A 15,541-nucleotide genomic window follows, 5' to 3' on the forward strand; every position below is an offset into this window, starting at 1 on the left:
GCAAGAGGAGAGCTGTATACGTGTTAGGTAACTAAAGGCTAGAGGAAAGTGCTTAGTCAGCTGTGCATCTCTTCTCATTAAAGTCACAGCAAGCTCATTGGCCTGGGAGGCGAGGCAGCAATTTTCTAGCTCATCTTGTAAGTTTAGAAATAGAGGCCTGAATGTGGATTCTCTGGAAGCATACCCAGAGGGTCATTCAGTATCAGGTATTTGAGTCTACTTGCCAGGGAGCAGCAAGGACAGGGGTGCTCCATGAGAGGACAAGCTGGAAGCCAAGGGCAACCTCAACACAGCTAAGGATAGGGACCCCCCCACGGAGTGCAGGGATGCTGATGGTCACCGGGCTGATCAGCAGCCCAGTGATTGCCAGACAACTGCAAGGTGATGACTCAAGCTCAAGGCCAGGCCACAAAGTCCAGTCAGTAGGCCAGCACGAGCAGCACACAGCACGAGAGCAGGTCTGTCTCCAACGCAGCTCAGGCAAGGACCAAGGGCCTCTAGGCTGAGCTCGAGGACCAACATGCAGAGGGGGTGTGGGTGGGGGTCCCAGGCGAGACAGGGCCATTTGGGGCTGTTGGTGCACTCCAGACACTGACGCTAGCGCCCCCCCCCCAGTCAGTGTTCTCACCACTCAGTCAGTGCTCTCCTTTTCTCTCTGGCCATGTAAATGTGTTGTATGAAGCACAAAAGATTAATTTGTGGGTACACCTGCTTGTTTGTTTACTATACAATACCTACTACCTTGATGTGACCAGCATGGACTGAGTGTACAGCTACCAGCATGGCGTCCTGAGACCTGTATTCAGGACCTGTACCCAACACCCTGCTCCAAACTGGGGAAAAAAACAGATTTCAAAGCAAACATACAATTGCTCGGATGAATGCATCTAATTGCAGATATATCCAAACAGCAAGGAGTGAAATGAAAAACCTGTAATCAAAAATTTCACTACAGAACAGGTTGAGGGTCAAACCTGCCAGTAATTTATGCTTTTAGTTACAAAGCTACTAAAGGTCAATTACAAACTCCTTACAATGACCCTGCCTACTTGATCTGTGGACCAGATAATGGAAACAGAGAGCCAAACAAGCCTAATCTCTGCTTGACTTTGTTCAGGAAAAACATGACTTGAGCACACCTATTGAATCCAGCTCTTCATATCCAACAGTGCATACTCAGGGTCAACCTGTTACTGGTTTATTACTGGAAAACTAGGCGTCTGCAGATGTACAACACCTTCAAGACGTGCTGTGCTGTCAGTCCTGACAGGAGCAGGCCTGAAATGCCTGAAGGCATTTTTCACAGCCTGTCTTTTCAGTGAATCTAGGGAGACTGCTTAGCACATAATTAGGAAAGATTTGAACATCCCTATGGTCCAGCTAGTAACACCAGACTATGCTGTTTCAGCACTGGTTATAAACAGTCCTCTCTGCTCAAGGCATCCCAAATGCCAAGGGACAGGGGTCACCCATTGTGTCACAGACCAGAGCACTGAGGCAGCACTTTTTCCAAGTCTGTGTTTTCTTATCAGTGAGCTGTCTCCCACCCACAGAAAATGTAACGTTGGCTCATTCACTGTTTGCAAAACACAAAAGCATCAATGGCAACGAGAACTGGAATTACATATTAAGGTCTTCAGTCTTCATGCGATACAGATTGCTTCCCTGTAGAATTTTTAGGAATGTAAAGTCAGTACAATGTCAGAAAGACTTCATTTTTCCATAAACTGAATATTATGTGTGTGTGTGTATATACATATTGCAAAAATACGCTTATGAATCACATCTCTCCTCACGATCCTGACGAATCTGACGCAGCGCTCCCAGAGCCCCTCTTGAAGCTGCACAGCGAGCAACAGTTCTCAGTTGACAAGAGACCAGGCCACTTCACCAAAGCACTGCCCACACCCAGGCGCTCCGACAGCTGCCGCCGCGCAGGCCAGTGCCCGCTCCCCAGCTCCGGACGGCGGGAGAGCCGTCTCACACAGCTCCTCCACAACCCGCCATACTTCCACATTCAAGATGGCGCCGTCCGACCCAGCGGCGGAGGGAGCCGGCAGGGCCCGGCGACGCGGGGAGCTTTCTACCACAGCCATGGCACACCCAGGCTGGAGAGGAGCGGTCCGAGGTGCCCCCGGGAGCCCGCCAGCCGTGCTGGGAAGCGGGAGGGGGGGAGCGAACGGGGCCGGAGCAGTCCCCGCCATGACCCGCCGGCACGGCCTCTCACCTCTGCCCGCGCCGCGCAGCATTCTGGGTAACAGCACCCCACAGCGAAAACCCCGCCCGGCGCGGAGACGGCGCAAGAGGAACACCTTCTCTCGCTTGAGTGGCAGCCTTTCAGCCAATAATTAGTCGCTGGACGCTCGGAGGCGGGAAGATCTCCTCTAGCGTCCAATCAGGCGGCGGCAGCGGGGCGAAGAGGGCGCGGGTTGGCAGCCGCCGGCGTTGTGCCGCGTTTCCAAGGGGAAGGGAGCGCGGCGGGGCTGTGTGGAGGGTCGGGTCGGGTCGGGTCGGGTCGGGTCCGGTCCGGTCCTGCCCTGCCCGCCGCGGCCCGGCAGCAGCATGAGCTTGGCCTTGAGGTCGGTATGAGCCGGGTGGTGTGTGTCCCCCCCCTCCCCCCCCCCCCATCCCCTTCGGGCCCCGGAGCGCGGGCGGGGCGGCTCTGCTGAGAGGGCTCCTCGGGGGGCGGCCCGGGGGAGGTCATGGCGGAACGCGGGGTGAGGCGGGCAGCGGCGGGGCCTGGGCGCTGGCGAGCGCCGGTGGAGGTCCTCCGCAGCCCCCGGCCGCTTGTGTCTGATCCCTTCAGCGGGGGTCGCCGGCAGGTCAGGCCCGGCAGCCGTCTGTTCGCCGAGGGGGGAGTAGGGCCCGTCGCGTCTGGCTTTGAGAGGGTCGCTTCTGGATTGTCTGAAGTAATGTACCTTCAAAAAGGCTTTTAGTAGGCGTTAAGTTAGGCCGTTGAGCTTCGTTGTTTGTTTGTTTTTTAATTCCGATTTAGTAACTTGTGTAAAGGGGCCTGGCTTATGAATTCTATACCTGGCAAGTCCTTGCCTTTAGGAGTCGTTAATATGGTTGGACGGCCTACGCGATCCTTAGTTTTCAAGTCTGAGAACTTCATGCTTTGTATGGTAAAAGTGGTTGTAGAAGAAGTGGCACTAAACTACTTGCATTTAAGTACTGCTCCATCTCGTGAAAAAATTATTTTGTGCTAAGCGCTAAATACATGCTTCAGTAGCTAGCTCCTTATTCCAGAAGAGTTCAACGTTAATCTGCTTTCAGGCTTTTAAATGGATTTCATCATCGCAGCTCACGAAATGGGGGCTCTCTGCATCTGAGCTGCTCTCCCAGTCCTAATTACGTAGCCAGCTCAGAGTTATTTTAGTCCTTCCAAAAGCTATAGTAATCCAAAGCCTGTGTGAAATCACGCTGTCCCAATTGGTCTGCTAAGGATTTCTCACTCTTTGAGGATGTTGTGGTCTGAGGCAGGTCCTGCTTGTGCAGCTTGCAGTTTTCTTGTCTGTATTTGGAATCTTTACTGGTGTAGCTTCAGTGGTTGTTGAAAGCTAAATCCCAGCTGTGTGTTTAATCTTCGGTTTTGATTAAAATTAGCAAAGCCTTAACGAAGGAGACAAAAAAGCAACTCCTGACAGGAGATTGGAAAATAAATATCCTTGAAAAGCAGTTTTCTGTTCACTTGTCAGTAATTTTTATGCATTGTACAGTAGGTGACACAGAACACATTTTGCTTCTGGTGCAAATAAACAAATGAGTGTAAAAAGCCTTTTCTTGACAGCATAGAAAGGCCTTCTGGGAGTCATCTAGTCCAGCGTTCTGCTCAGAGCAGGTCTCACTCAAAACTGAATGAGGTTGCTGAGCACCTTTTCCAGCTGGGTTCCAGAAATTTCTGACCATGGAGACTCCTCAGTCTCCCGGTGCAACTATTTCAGCACATAAATACTTGCACTGGGAAAATGTTTCCACTTAGATGCAGCTGCAGTTTCTCCTCTCATTTTGTAGTTGTTGTCTCTTGTCCTTTCAGTGTGCTCCTCTGAGGGAAGCATGTCGCTGTCTTCTGTGTAATAATCCTCTAGATAGTGAAGGACAGTGCTTAGATCCTCTCTCCTTAACCCTTCCCCACCTAGTCCCTCTGCCCCACTCACCCTGGTCCTACCAAACCCAGCTCCTTCAGCTTCTTGTGCATGACATGCTGCAGCCATCAGGCATGGTAGTCTGCCTGTGACTGTATCCATTTTCTGTATATCTCTCTCTTACTGGGGTGTCCACAACTGGACTCAGTACATCTGATGTGGCCTCATGATCACAGAATGGAGGGGATTTACCACTGCAGTTAGCCATGCTTATCACAGTGACAGTGTGCTGCTGAGCTTCACACATGCCCACATCTTCCAGGAGTGTACCTTGAGTACTGTAACAGTCTTATTGATATTTCCTGTTATCTGAAATCTACTATTTTTTTTTTAGAGTTCTTGCTCTGAAATGGACACCTTCCAAGCAATTACTCTGGATCCAGCAGTCAATCTCATTGATGTGAATAAAGCACAGTTACAGCAAATTTTACCCTTTACTAGCTTGGTCCAAAGTATCTTCTATCAGTGCCATCCTTGTCAGTTTTTTCAACTGTTGTTCCCAATATATGAATCATGTATTTTCTGTCTGTTACCTGAAAACTTAATCTTATTTCTAGACTAGCCAAGGAGAAGAGAGCTGTCTCTGAACAAGAGTTGCTGATTTGGCGGGGGGGGGGGGGGGGGGGGGGGGGGGGCTGTCTCTTTTGTATATACCAAAACAGAGCAAGAAGTCGTTAGAACAGTGTGTATGTGTGTGATTTTAAAGGATTAAAAAAAAATCCGTAAATGCCATTTATCTAAGAACTGTTACTGGCAGCAAAGCTGATTTGTGGCACCTAACACCCACTTTAGTAGCCAGACAACCTGGTTGTCTGGCCTAGTTAAGCGTCCAGCAGCCTGTCTGTCTCAAAATTCTTTCTTCTAAGCAACAGTTTAGAACCAAAGTGTTTTCAGGAGTTGTATCATTTCAACTGCTAATCTAGTTTGTAACCTCAAGTATTCTTTTTAACTGGTAGTTTTTCTACCTTCTTTTTTTGTTATTTATTAACCAAAACACCTGTGTGGATTTTATTTTGGGTGGGGAAGTGGTGTCATTCAGCTTTCACAAAGGAATTGTCTATTTCAAGTGTTATTTTAAACTGGGAGGACAAGCTGGGAAAAGATTGAATAGAGAAGGTAATGATCTGTGCAATTATGGTGAGTTTCTAATTGGTGGAAAATGTTATCTACAGTGGTATCTTCCCAGTAGAAATCAATTGCACTTAATTTCTTCTTATATAGGAATGAGCTTTCAGCAGACAAAACTAAAAAGAAGAAAAGAAGAGAACTGACTGAGGAACAGAAGCAAGAAATTAAAGATGCCTTTGAGTTGTTTGATACAGACAAAGATAGAGCAATAAATTATCATGAATTAAAGGTAAAAGTTTTTTTTCGTGTAAACAATTTTATGGCAGATAATATATATTTGTTTCTTAGTGAGTTTTTAAGATGTTGGCTGTATCTTTAAAAAATGTTGCATATTCAAGATCTTTTGCTGGGCTAAAGGACTGAGGATATTGGCGGGGGGGGGGGGGGGGGGTGCAGGGAGGGCAGGGCAGGGCAGGAGGGTTGGGAAATACTGGATTGGTAAGAATGAGCTTTTCTTCCCACACTATTTACTTGACACAGTAACAGAATTGCTGTAGCATCCTGCATAACACTGGTCTGAATGCTCCCCAGGGTTTCAGCTCGGACAGATGACTAAGTGGGAAAAGCTCCTGGAAAGCTGTTTGGTTCTTTTTAAAGGGACTGTACAGTATAAAGCTTGGTGTTGTGAAAATCCACAGGTTTCAGGTGCTTAGGTAAAAGATGTAAATCAAATTTGTAAAACTGTTGACTACAAGCTAGAGCTTAGCCACTTGCATTTTTCAACAGGGAGCCTATGGCTTGTAGGAATGAGGTACGCTATTTGCTGTGCGTGTGGGAAGCTAAGTAGTTGCTCTTCTCAATGAAGGCTTCTCCTGTTGATAGCTATCAGCAAATGCAGGTTAGGATGGCAGTCTTTCCTAGTGAGTACCTCGAGTGAGACCTCGAAGTCTCTAGAAGTAGTATGTGAAGTTTATTAAAGTCTCTTAAAACCTTTTATGAATTTTTATTCTAATTATACTGCATCGAGAACAAAAAGTGGCTTTGGAGAGGCCAGTGTTTCTGTCACCTACTGGGTGAGATTCTTTTGGGAAGGAATACCTAATCCAACCTGCTGGCTCCACATTCTGGCTCTACCAAGTAACTCCAAGAAGGAAAAAAGAAAAAAAAAAAAGTTTTATTTTTACTTTAATTGCTGTTACAGGAATGTCTTGGGTATAGTGATTCTCTTTTTATTTCAGAGTTCAGGTATTTTATCTTTGCTGGAGGCCACAGTGAGTGGAGTAGTACTGGTGACTGCTTCAGGACTGCTAATATGCTTTTTCCAGTTACGGCATGCTTTGAATTCCCAGCTGTCATGATTACTTGCAAAGCTGTTTCTTAGCTGTCTAATTATTGTGGTCCTGAAGATAATACTATAGAAGAACAGAAATACATAAAGAAAAGAACTATCTCAACAAAATAAGTACATAGCATAGATTTTTTAATGGATACATCCAATAGGATTGTGGTTTTCCACTTCTGGTTTAATGTATGTCCATCAGTTTGGAGGAAGTCAAGGTAGTGTGTGCAGAGAAATTGCCATCTCAGTTGAAATGGGAAACTAAGTGTGTACTTCTAACCCAGTGGAAAAATAAAAAATAGGTTGGTTTATGTTGTTCACTGGAAAAGCAGTAAAGTCACTTGTAAGAGGACTTATAAACCCATGAACATATACATGCTTAGTATGAATACTGAAGAAGAATAATTTGAAGAATGATTTTCAGTTTTATGTTTGAAAAAGGGTCAGCACTTGAAATGTTTTTGAAAGTGAGGAAAATAAATCTACTGTCCTAAGAAGCATTTGGTCCAGTCTGTAAAATCCCTGAAAATGCAAAGGCTAGTTTTTTCACTGTAACTTGATGTTTCATTTGCTAATAGTAGTTTTAGGCGATTTTTATATCCAAAGCTTTTTTCCTTTTTTTTTTCCTTTTATTAATGTTACTTATTATTGTTGCTAAACCACTGATACGCACCTTCTGTCTTGGGCAAGAAGTTAATTACTGAAAATAAAAAGAAATCTGTTAAATCCGTATTTTAATCTTCATATATGGTTGCACTTCCATTTTATTCCAAAAGGTGGCAATGAGAGCCTTGGGTTTTGATGTGAAAAAAGCTGATGTACTGAAAATACTTAAAGATTATGATCGAGAAGCGACAGGCAAGATCACCTTTGAAGATTTTAATGAAGTTGGTATGTGTTTGATTGTGTACCTTCAAAGAAATTCAGCCTATAGTAGTGACTACAATTTGGAAGCAGTACTTTGTGTACTTTTTCAGTTACCTAGTATTATTAAGAAATAGAAGTGGGAGATTTCATTTCATATTTTTCTTAATAAAAGTCAATATTGGAGGAAAATAAATCTTTGTATTCTGAATACTCAGTTAGGTATGTAGAGATGAATGATAGCCACAGTATAAAAGGAAGTAGAGTATACACAGTCCTAATCTTTTTCAAACTTGCACAAAGGAATAAATGCTAACTTAAAATGCAGATATTCTTCTGTTTATGGATTTTGTGAGGTTCTCCTTCCTGCTGTGGAAAAGTATTTGGCATTGAATTTCATGGGAAGAAGTGTATATACAGAGAAACCGTAAACCGAATACAAACTTCATGTATAACAAAGATAACAAAAATTGAAGAAGGTGTTAAGTGTTGTACCTAAGGATTTTCAACTGTTGATAAAACCAGTGGAATTTCATTAGGCTGTTTCTTTCATCTGGAGATTGTGTATTACCAGTTTGACATTGATTATGTAGTGATCTGCAGAATTTTTAAAGATTAGACTTTAAGTTTCTTTGAAGATTTTTTGGTTGTTACACATAATTTATACTTTTGCATACAATTTGTGTTTACCAAAAAAATAAGCTCTCTGGGATTTCTCCATGTATGGCTTTACATCTCTATTTCATTATTCCAGTCCATGTGTTCAAGGTACTAGATTTCTGTAAATTTTCTGGGGGAAAAAAAAGAAGTACATGTATATTTGCTTTTGGCTATGAATAACAATCTACTTAATGTGGCAAAACAGTTACTGATTGAAACGTGGCAAATTTTAATGATTTAACAGGTTAGGATTGGACAAAATGTGTTGCTAATGACAGATAACATTTTCGTAGTTGTATTCCAGGTTACAACAAACTATAAGTCATAAAAGAATCAAAATAAAGCCTATGGGGAAATATATATGTGATCAGTCCTGATTTAATTAAAAAAAAAAAAAGGTATTGATTTAATAGTAGTAATAATACCACTATAATTACATCATTATGCTATAATATTGTATGATTGAATATACTGTAATTACTGTGTAATTCTTTTTTAATTCCTGATGTTCAGTCTTGTCGTTGTTCATTGTTTCCTGGTTTTGTCCTGGCTATCAATATGGACATTTAATAAGTGCTGTGAGAAGCTAGGAAAATTCTTGTAGAAAGCACAATATACTTGGAAGGCGATCGAACCTGTCCCAAAACTTGAATACGATTTGAGTGCTGCTATGACACAATATGACCTTGACACGGAATTAAACATGATACCCTTTCTAGCAGAAAGATCAGGGAGTTAGAGAAAATAGGTTATAGAAGCTTTAATTGTGAAGAGCTGCTGAATATGGCTAAGAAATTCTTGAGCCATCAGTTTTTCATAATTTAATGTTATTTATGGTTTTAAATGTAGAAAAGGCTGATCTGAAATGTATAAAGATGCGATTACATTTTGCCTTGTTTTGTACAACCACGTTACCTGTAGTATTTAGAGACCTAGTGTTTATTGTTCTTAGCTAACATTGCAGTTGTCTTTTTTCCACAAAAGGTAGAATTTTTCAAATGATGTAGTACTGTCATGCAGCGTAGTTGTTTTAAATGAAAATACTTAAATCCCTCAGATTTATAGTAAATTTATGTAGACGTATAAACTTCATTGCTGTAGTGAGCTTATATGAGCTTGAATCTAATTTTTTCCTGTCAAGTTCGCTAAGCCATAGCAGACATTCCATCTGCAGACATTAGCAGATGCTAAGTGGTTCTTTATGCACAAACGGGGTTGATGTGTTTTTAATGGCTTGATGAAAGTCATAAATAGCAAGCCCTGTAATACAAGACTAGCAGGTACAAAGATGTGAAGATCTATTACAGCTGGTTGGTCTGAAAGAATTGCTAGAAAAATATTTTATGTGACAAGTTTGTCTTTTCTGTTACAGAAACTGACAAATGGTTGTGATAAAAGGAACAATAAAGACTGATTCAGAATTAACACCTTGCAGTTCATAGCAGTGTCCTTTTCATAACCCCTGGGCTTAGGGTTTTTTTGTTTTCTGTTAGTGTGGTTTTATATCTGAAAGAGAGGTCCCATGTGAATGCTTTCCATTAGTTAGTGTTTCAGTGTCCTTTCCAAGTCAAAATTCTATCCTGCTCAAAACTTATAAAATAAAAAAATTCGCATGTCTTCATCTGTCAGAGCTAGTGTCTTTTCTGAAAGGTAAGTTTGGAACAGAGGAGGCATGTGTATACTTTGAATTCCTATTGAAAAGTGCGTTGGAAACATGACTGTGTCTAAATTGCCATGTAGCTTTCCACTGCAACAGGTATGTCCCAAAAAGAAACTGAGCTTGGGAAAAGAGAGATGAGAGAGATCAGATAACAGTCAAACAAATATGCACATTGAATAGAAATATATAAAAATGAAAGAACAGGTGAAATCGGAAGTATATGTTCTTCGTATTGCCTCACTCTGCTAAAGTCATTCTGAGTTGGGCTTTCAGAATTTTTTAGTCTAACTTAAGTATCCTTCTTATAGTGACAGACTGGATATTGGACAGAGACCCACAAGAAGAAATACTCAAGGCATTCAAATTGTTTGATGATGATGACTCTGGTAAAATAAGTCTGAGAAACCTGCGCCGAGTTGCTAGAGAATTGGGTGAGAATATGTCTGATGAAGAACTACGGGCTATGATTGAAGAATTTGATAAGGATGGAGATGGAGAAAGTACGTGTTAGCAAACAAAAACCCATATAGTCAGTTCTTAATTTTCTCCCCTTTTTAAATGTGGTTATGTTGTGAAAATGTCCTCTTTGGTTTCCTTTTAAATAACTTTCAGCTCAAACTTAAATTAACTTACAAATAATGGAAATTGTTGGTTTTGACAGCTACTAGTCCTGGAAACACATCTTAGAGTCTAAAAATTAAGTTGATTTCTAAAGTTGATTCACCACTAACTCTTATTCAACCAATGTCTATTAAAAGATTGGTGAAAGTGTAGTTGAAGGTGGAAGTAATTGAACTGGTACATGGGAGATTCCATGTACCTACATTACATTTTAATTTCCTTATAAATCAGTAAAAGGATTACAGTGCTAAGAGAACCTCTCTTGATCACCTAGTCAATATTTCTTAAGTGGTGATGTGTCACTGTTGTGATTTCAGCATGTTAGTCAGATATGGAGTATTAAGCTAATAAATCATGCTGGATGTACCCTGGGTCAATGCAGGATCAGCTTGGATGGGTCTTTAACGTACTTGTGAACCTCAGAGTGCTGAAGAGCATGGCGTGAAAAATGGCTCTGGACAAATAGACAAGGTCCATACAGAGTGGACTGTGGATGTATTAGCTAGATAAAGATATGAATTAACAAATCCAGTTTGATACAATGCTTATTAAGTCTTCATGAACACTGACACTGAAGTTTTTTTCATTGACTTGACAACACCCTTATGTTTACACCAGAAACCTTAGTATCTGAATTTCAGGGACCACTCACTTGAGACCATGCACACAAACACTGCATTTTTAACAGTCATCGAAACCTACTTCTCAGTTTTTCTTTCAGGATGGTGACTCATGTCTGAGGTCTCACTAGCAGTTCATCAACTTTTCCAGTTACAATAGTATTTCTACTTGTGAGCTGCCACATCTGTGGGACTCAAAACTCTCATTACTAGTGGAAAAAAAAAAAAAAAATTGTGCTGTCAGCCTTGTGACAGGCACTCCTCCCCACTATGCTGTTTGAGATGGTTGTTACCCGTACTTGGTAATACAATTACTCAAGTACTGAAACAACCCCTTTTCTTTCAAGAGGAAGAGCAGGACATTTAAACATGGTCAGAGGTGTGGAAATGCAAATCTTCTGTTCCTTTGTAGTGGTGTAAATACAGAGCCTGGAGACAAAGGTAGTGAAAGGTCAGTGATTCAACTGCCAGAAAAGTGTTAATGTTGACACTGTTACTACTAAAACAAGTGTTGAGAAAAGTGTGTGATTTCTTTCCTTTTGGAGCTATGGTCTGACGCCAAGGTTCCTTAATAAATCCATGCTGCATAATTCTCCTGTTCCTCTGTGCTCCCAGCTGTGTCTTCCCACCCATTTCTTGCACTGGCAGAGTCTGATCCCACTGGTGAGGTGTTTAAGGGAGCTAAGCCAGGGGAAAATAATTAATTTAGGTTTTTAAGTGTTATTTTTCTTTTTGCTTAGATCCCTGAACTGTCTCACTGCTTGATCAGATTTTCTTGGAGCTGCATCCTGAGAAAATAGGTTTTGTTTTTTTCTCAGTGTTTCCTATAACATAATTGAAGCAGGTCAGTATAGTGAAAGCTGCAACTCCTGTTTTCAGGCACCTGTCTGTGTGCAGTGACACACAGGATTGCAGCTGTGCATTCTGGTAGACAATAGGATACCTATTTACTTTCTTTTCAGTAGCTGTATAGCAGGCAAGGAATGATGCCTGTTTTCTCAATCCGTTAGACTGATTCCTAGTCTAGGTAGGGTGGTTTGTTTCGGTTTGGTTTTGTGGGGTTTTTTGTTTGTTTGTTTTTTTAAGGTGTAGCTGTAGAGGTGAGTGAGAGTAGAAGTCATCTGCAAGCACGTTTTGTTCTGTGTCGCTCTCCTGGAGCTGCCAACTGAGACGTCAGTGTCATGCATCAAGGATGTTTTTTGTCATGTGGCTATCTGGTCACTACAAATTGAATGTAGACCATGAGCTCCTTTCAGGAAGGTTACTGAGTCATAACTATTTTGGGTCAGTGCTACATTTTTTTTAATTCAAATTGATTAGCTAAGAATGGGTGGCTCGGTTTCTCCTTATTCATTCATCCATTCATTCTCTTTGTTAGAGCATTCAAGCATGAGATTGAATATGGAAGATTGACAGCATAATGTTTGTATATGGTGCTGTTTATCCTTATGGTTCTGTGTGTTTTCTGTTCTTTAAAGAAAACCGATGCTGTTTATAGCTTTTTAAGATTCATTCTGAAAAAGTAAATAATCCTGTGAATCACTGTTCCATTTAACTTCAAACATCTGGGTCATGTAGAAAAACCTTTCTGTCATCTAATTCTCCTTCTTCTCCTGCCAAAATAAATCTGAAACTGTTAGTCCGTAGCATTTTTAATTGATACTTCAAATACAGGAGTAATATCCCTTGTGCTTTAATACCCTTCTTACATTTGAGAGATTGTTCTGCTCATAGTATAGTAAGGTCTGTTGTGTGATACCCAGGCTACTTGAACCCTTGCGTTTCCAACAAAACCACTGGGATGTACTGGTATACTGCGTGTAAGTTTCTGTAGAAGAAAGTATTTTTGGCATATTTCTGTCTGCCTTAAAAATGTAGTTAGTCTTATTTTTGTATTCCTGGTTTTAGGAATGACTTCTGTTTTGGAGTATCACTGTTTTTAGAAACTCCATGCTCTCAGTTCATGCAGTTTTTTGTCATCTTGTGTGGATGCATCTGTAGGAAACACAGTTCAGTCTTAGGTCTCAGATTTTGGCATGGAATTAGGGAAAAAAAAAACCCTCCACTGAAATAATATGCTCCTTTAACTATCTAGAGCCTAAGTCAACGTTTTCTTCATATTAGTTCTGATACTAGTTTGTTCTTCTATGATCACTTATGTCCTGGAATTGAGGGAAATCTGACGCTAGGAAAGGCTGTGATTGCTTCTGATTTCATTGTGCTTAACTTGTGAACAGCTCCTAAGTCTGAGGAGGATTAATGGGGATTTAACTGGGTTACTGGAATTGTAACTACGCTTCACTTTGCAGTTTGTTTGAATGTTACAAAATTTTATTGTCATTATAGTACTGTATTTCCACTTTGCAGCATTGTTTAACAAAGATCTATTAAACCAGAGAGTATTTTGGGGAAGACGTTTGTATTTGTGCTGTTATTGTGATAAAGCTGTGGAAATGCTTTTTAAAGTCATACAGACAATATAGTGCTTGTGTAGTAGAACTTGATGTAGCTATGTGATGGATATTTCAGAGTATAGGGTCCTAAACTAGACTAAATCTACTTGTTTCATATTTTTGGACATGTGTCACAACAGGGCAGATTTAGGTTTATTTTTTTATTCTTTAACAGTTGAATTTGTTTAATCTTACTCTAGCTGTAAATCTAGCTCTTACTTTGCAGTGTTTTGTTTAGAAATAGCTTGGGCACATTGGCTGGGACAGATGATTGTCAGGGAGAATTCTTCATACGTGTCTGGTCTTTTCCATACCACTGACTGACTCTAATCATTCCCCACTACAGTAATTAGTTGCAGAGTGAACATGTTCATTGGTTAACTCTTTTACAGTGGCTCTGTTTTAACATATGAGTAAGGTCAATAGCTCAGGTATAAGTGCAGCAAAATAATTAATGACTGCTAATTAATTTATTATTATGACTTAATTTCTTCAAGTACATTTGTGTAAAATTTCTGTTAATTATAACTGAAGAATGAAGAAAGTTCAGGTGGGGAAAAGCTTGTCAAAAGTCCATTTTAATTCTAGCTAATTCATGGAATCATTAGTAAATGATCTTCAAATTAATTTTTTATTTGGCAAGTGTTATAGGTTTGAGAGAGGGAGGAATAGCATAGTTTCGGGTGGGGGGCTGGTTTGGATGTAAATGTCTGAATCACAATTTTAAGAATAAAACTGAATTTGATTGTAACTGGAACTGCAGTATTGTTGATTGAGAAGCACTTAATAAAATTGATCTACCATTTTTAACATTTTTATAGATCTTAAAAAAAATCATAAGTATTGTGGTTTTGCATAGCCATCTTTTTACATACTTTTCTCAGTGTTTTTTTTTCTATCGTGTTTTACTTTTAGAATATTTTTACTTTCATAATTAGAAGTAATAGCTTGTTATATGTGAGCTAGATTCTGGCCTAAATATTCCACATAATTAAGCTTGCATTCTGGCTTTTGCTTTTATATGAAAAAAAAAAAAAAAAGCAAAATCTCTGTTGTTCTAGAAGTAAAAAATCCAAACTTATAAACCCTGATCAGTAATCGTTCAGACACAACAAATACTAACTGGGAAACCTTTAAGTAAATAGTATAATACTGATATGCATTATTTTCTTTTATGGCTTATGGATGTTTGCTGTTTGTCTAACGATTTTCTCTTTTTCTACAGTCAATCAAGAAGAGTTCATTGCTATTATGACCGGAGATATTTAGCATTAGAAGAAAAGAAATGAACTCAGCACAAAAGGGAGGAGTCATGGGCAGCTTCCATTACAATGTTTTGTACTTCCATTCATTTCTGTAGCTGGAGTGATGCAGAAAATTACTTTCCTCACAGGACCAAAATAAAGACAGGTTATATGCACTGATAGTTTGGTACTTTGTATCATTAAATATTATCAGTAGAATAATTGATTTATCATTTTAGAACAAGTAATGCTGCATTTCAGAATGTTTGACTACTCATTTGTACAATAGCTTTGTATAAGATTTCTAAATTGTATCATATTCTAAGAACCTTTTGAGGTTGACTTTGTGTTAGCATTAGCTGTGGCCTTAGTCTTGATACATAAGGTTTGACAAACTTCCATTTCAATAAAATGTTCTTTACTATTGCTGCTTGACAGTCTTATTTTTGTAGTTTAATCTGAACTGGACTGTAATGTAAACTCCTTCAGGGAAAAGAATTTTTCTTCATTTATAGGCTTCGACTTCCACTGTTCTAGATGAATGGTAACATTAAATAAGCAAGCATTTGCATCCTCAAAGATGCAGTTTATTAACTCTGTATTACCCATGTGTGATAGCAAAGGGCAGGCAACTATGCATGATGATAAACTGTATCAAAAATGTGCTTAAATCATCCAGATGTCAGCCAGCAGCTCTCTCTCCAGTATCTGCAGCTCTGATAGCTGTGGAGACAATGACAACTGTTTATGAGTAGATGCTCTTTCTGCAGTATCTAGTTAGAAAAAAAAGCATCACAGGCAATGAACTTTTAAAGTAGTTGAAGAGACTGGACGTATTTCTAGTTTGCCAGATGTCTTCTAGAAGAG

General features: G+C 40.2%; 1 protein-coding gene across 1 annotated transcript; it reads left to right on the top strand.

Moving 5' to 3' along the window:
- The first annotated feature begins 2,427 nt into the window (after positions 1–2,427).
- CETN3 (centrin 3) lies at positions 2,428–15,098 on the top strand. Its single transcript, XM_030004652.2, has 5 exons — positions 2,428–2,579; positions 5,367–5,502; positions 7,329–7,443; positions 10,045–10,236; positions 14,656–15,098. The coding sequence occupies exons 1-5, from the start codon at positions 2,563–2,565 to the stop codon at positions 14,697–14,699; spliced, it is 504 nt and encodes a 167-aa protein (XP_029860512.1). The 5' UTR covers positions 2,428–2,562; the 3' UTR covers positions 14,700–15,098.
- Positions 15,099–15,541: the final 443 nt, after the last annotated feature.

Source organism: Aquila chrysaetos, chromosome Z, assembly GCF_900496995.4.
Source record: "Aquila chrysaetos chrysaetos chromosome Z, bAquChr1.4, whole genome shotgun sequence".
Lineage (NCBI taxonomy): Eukaryota > Metazoa > Chordata > Aves > Accipitriformes > Accipitridae > Aquila > Aquila chrysaetos.

Excerpts from the sequence above, each read along its gene's own strand:
- CETN3 (XM_030004652.2), top strand. Across the intron at positions 7,444-10,044 it reads TGAAGATTTTAATGAAGTTG|TGACAGACTGGATATTGGAC; the intron begins GTATGTGTTTGA and ends TCCTTCTTATAG. Across the intron at positions 10,237-14,655 it reads TAAGGATGGAGATGGAGAAA|TCAATCAAGAAGAGTTCATT; the intron begins GTACGTGTTAGC and ends CTTTTTCTACAG.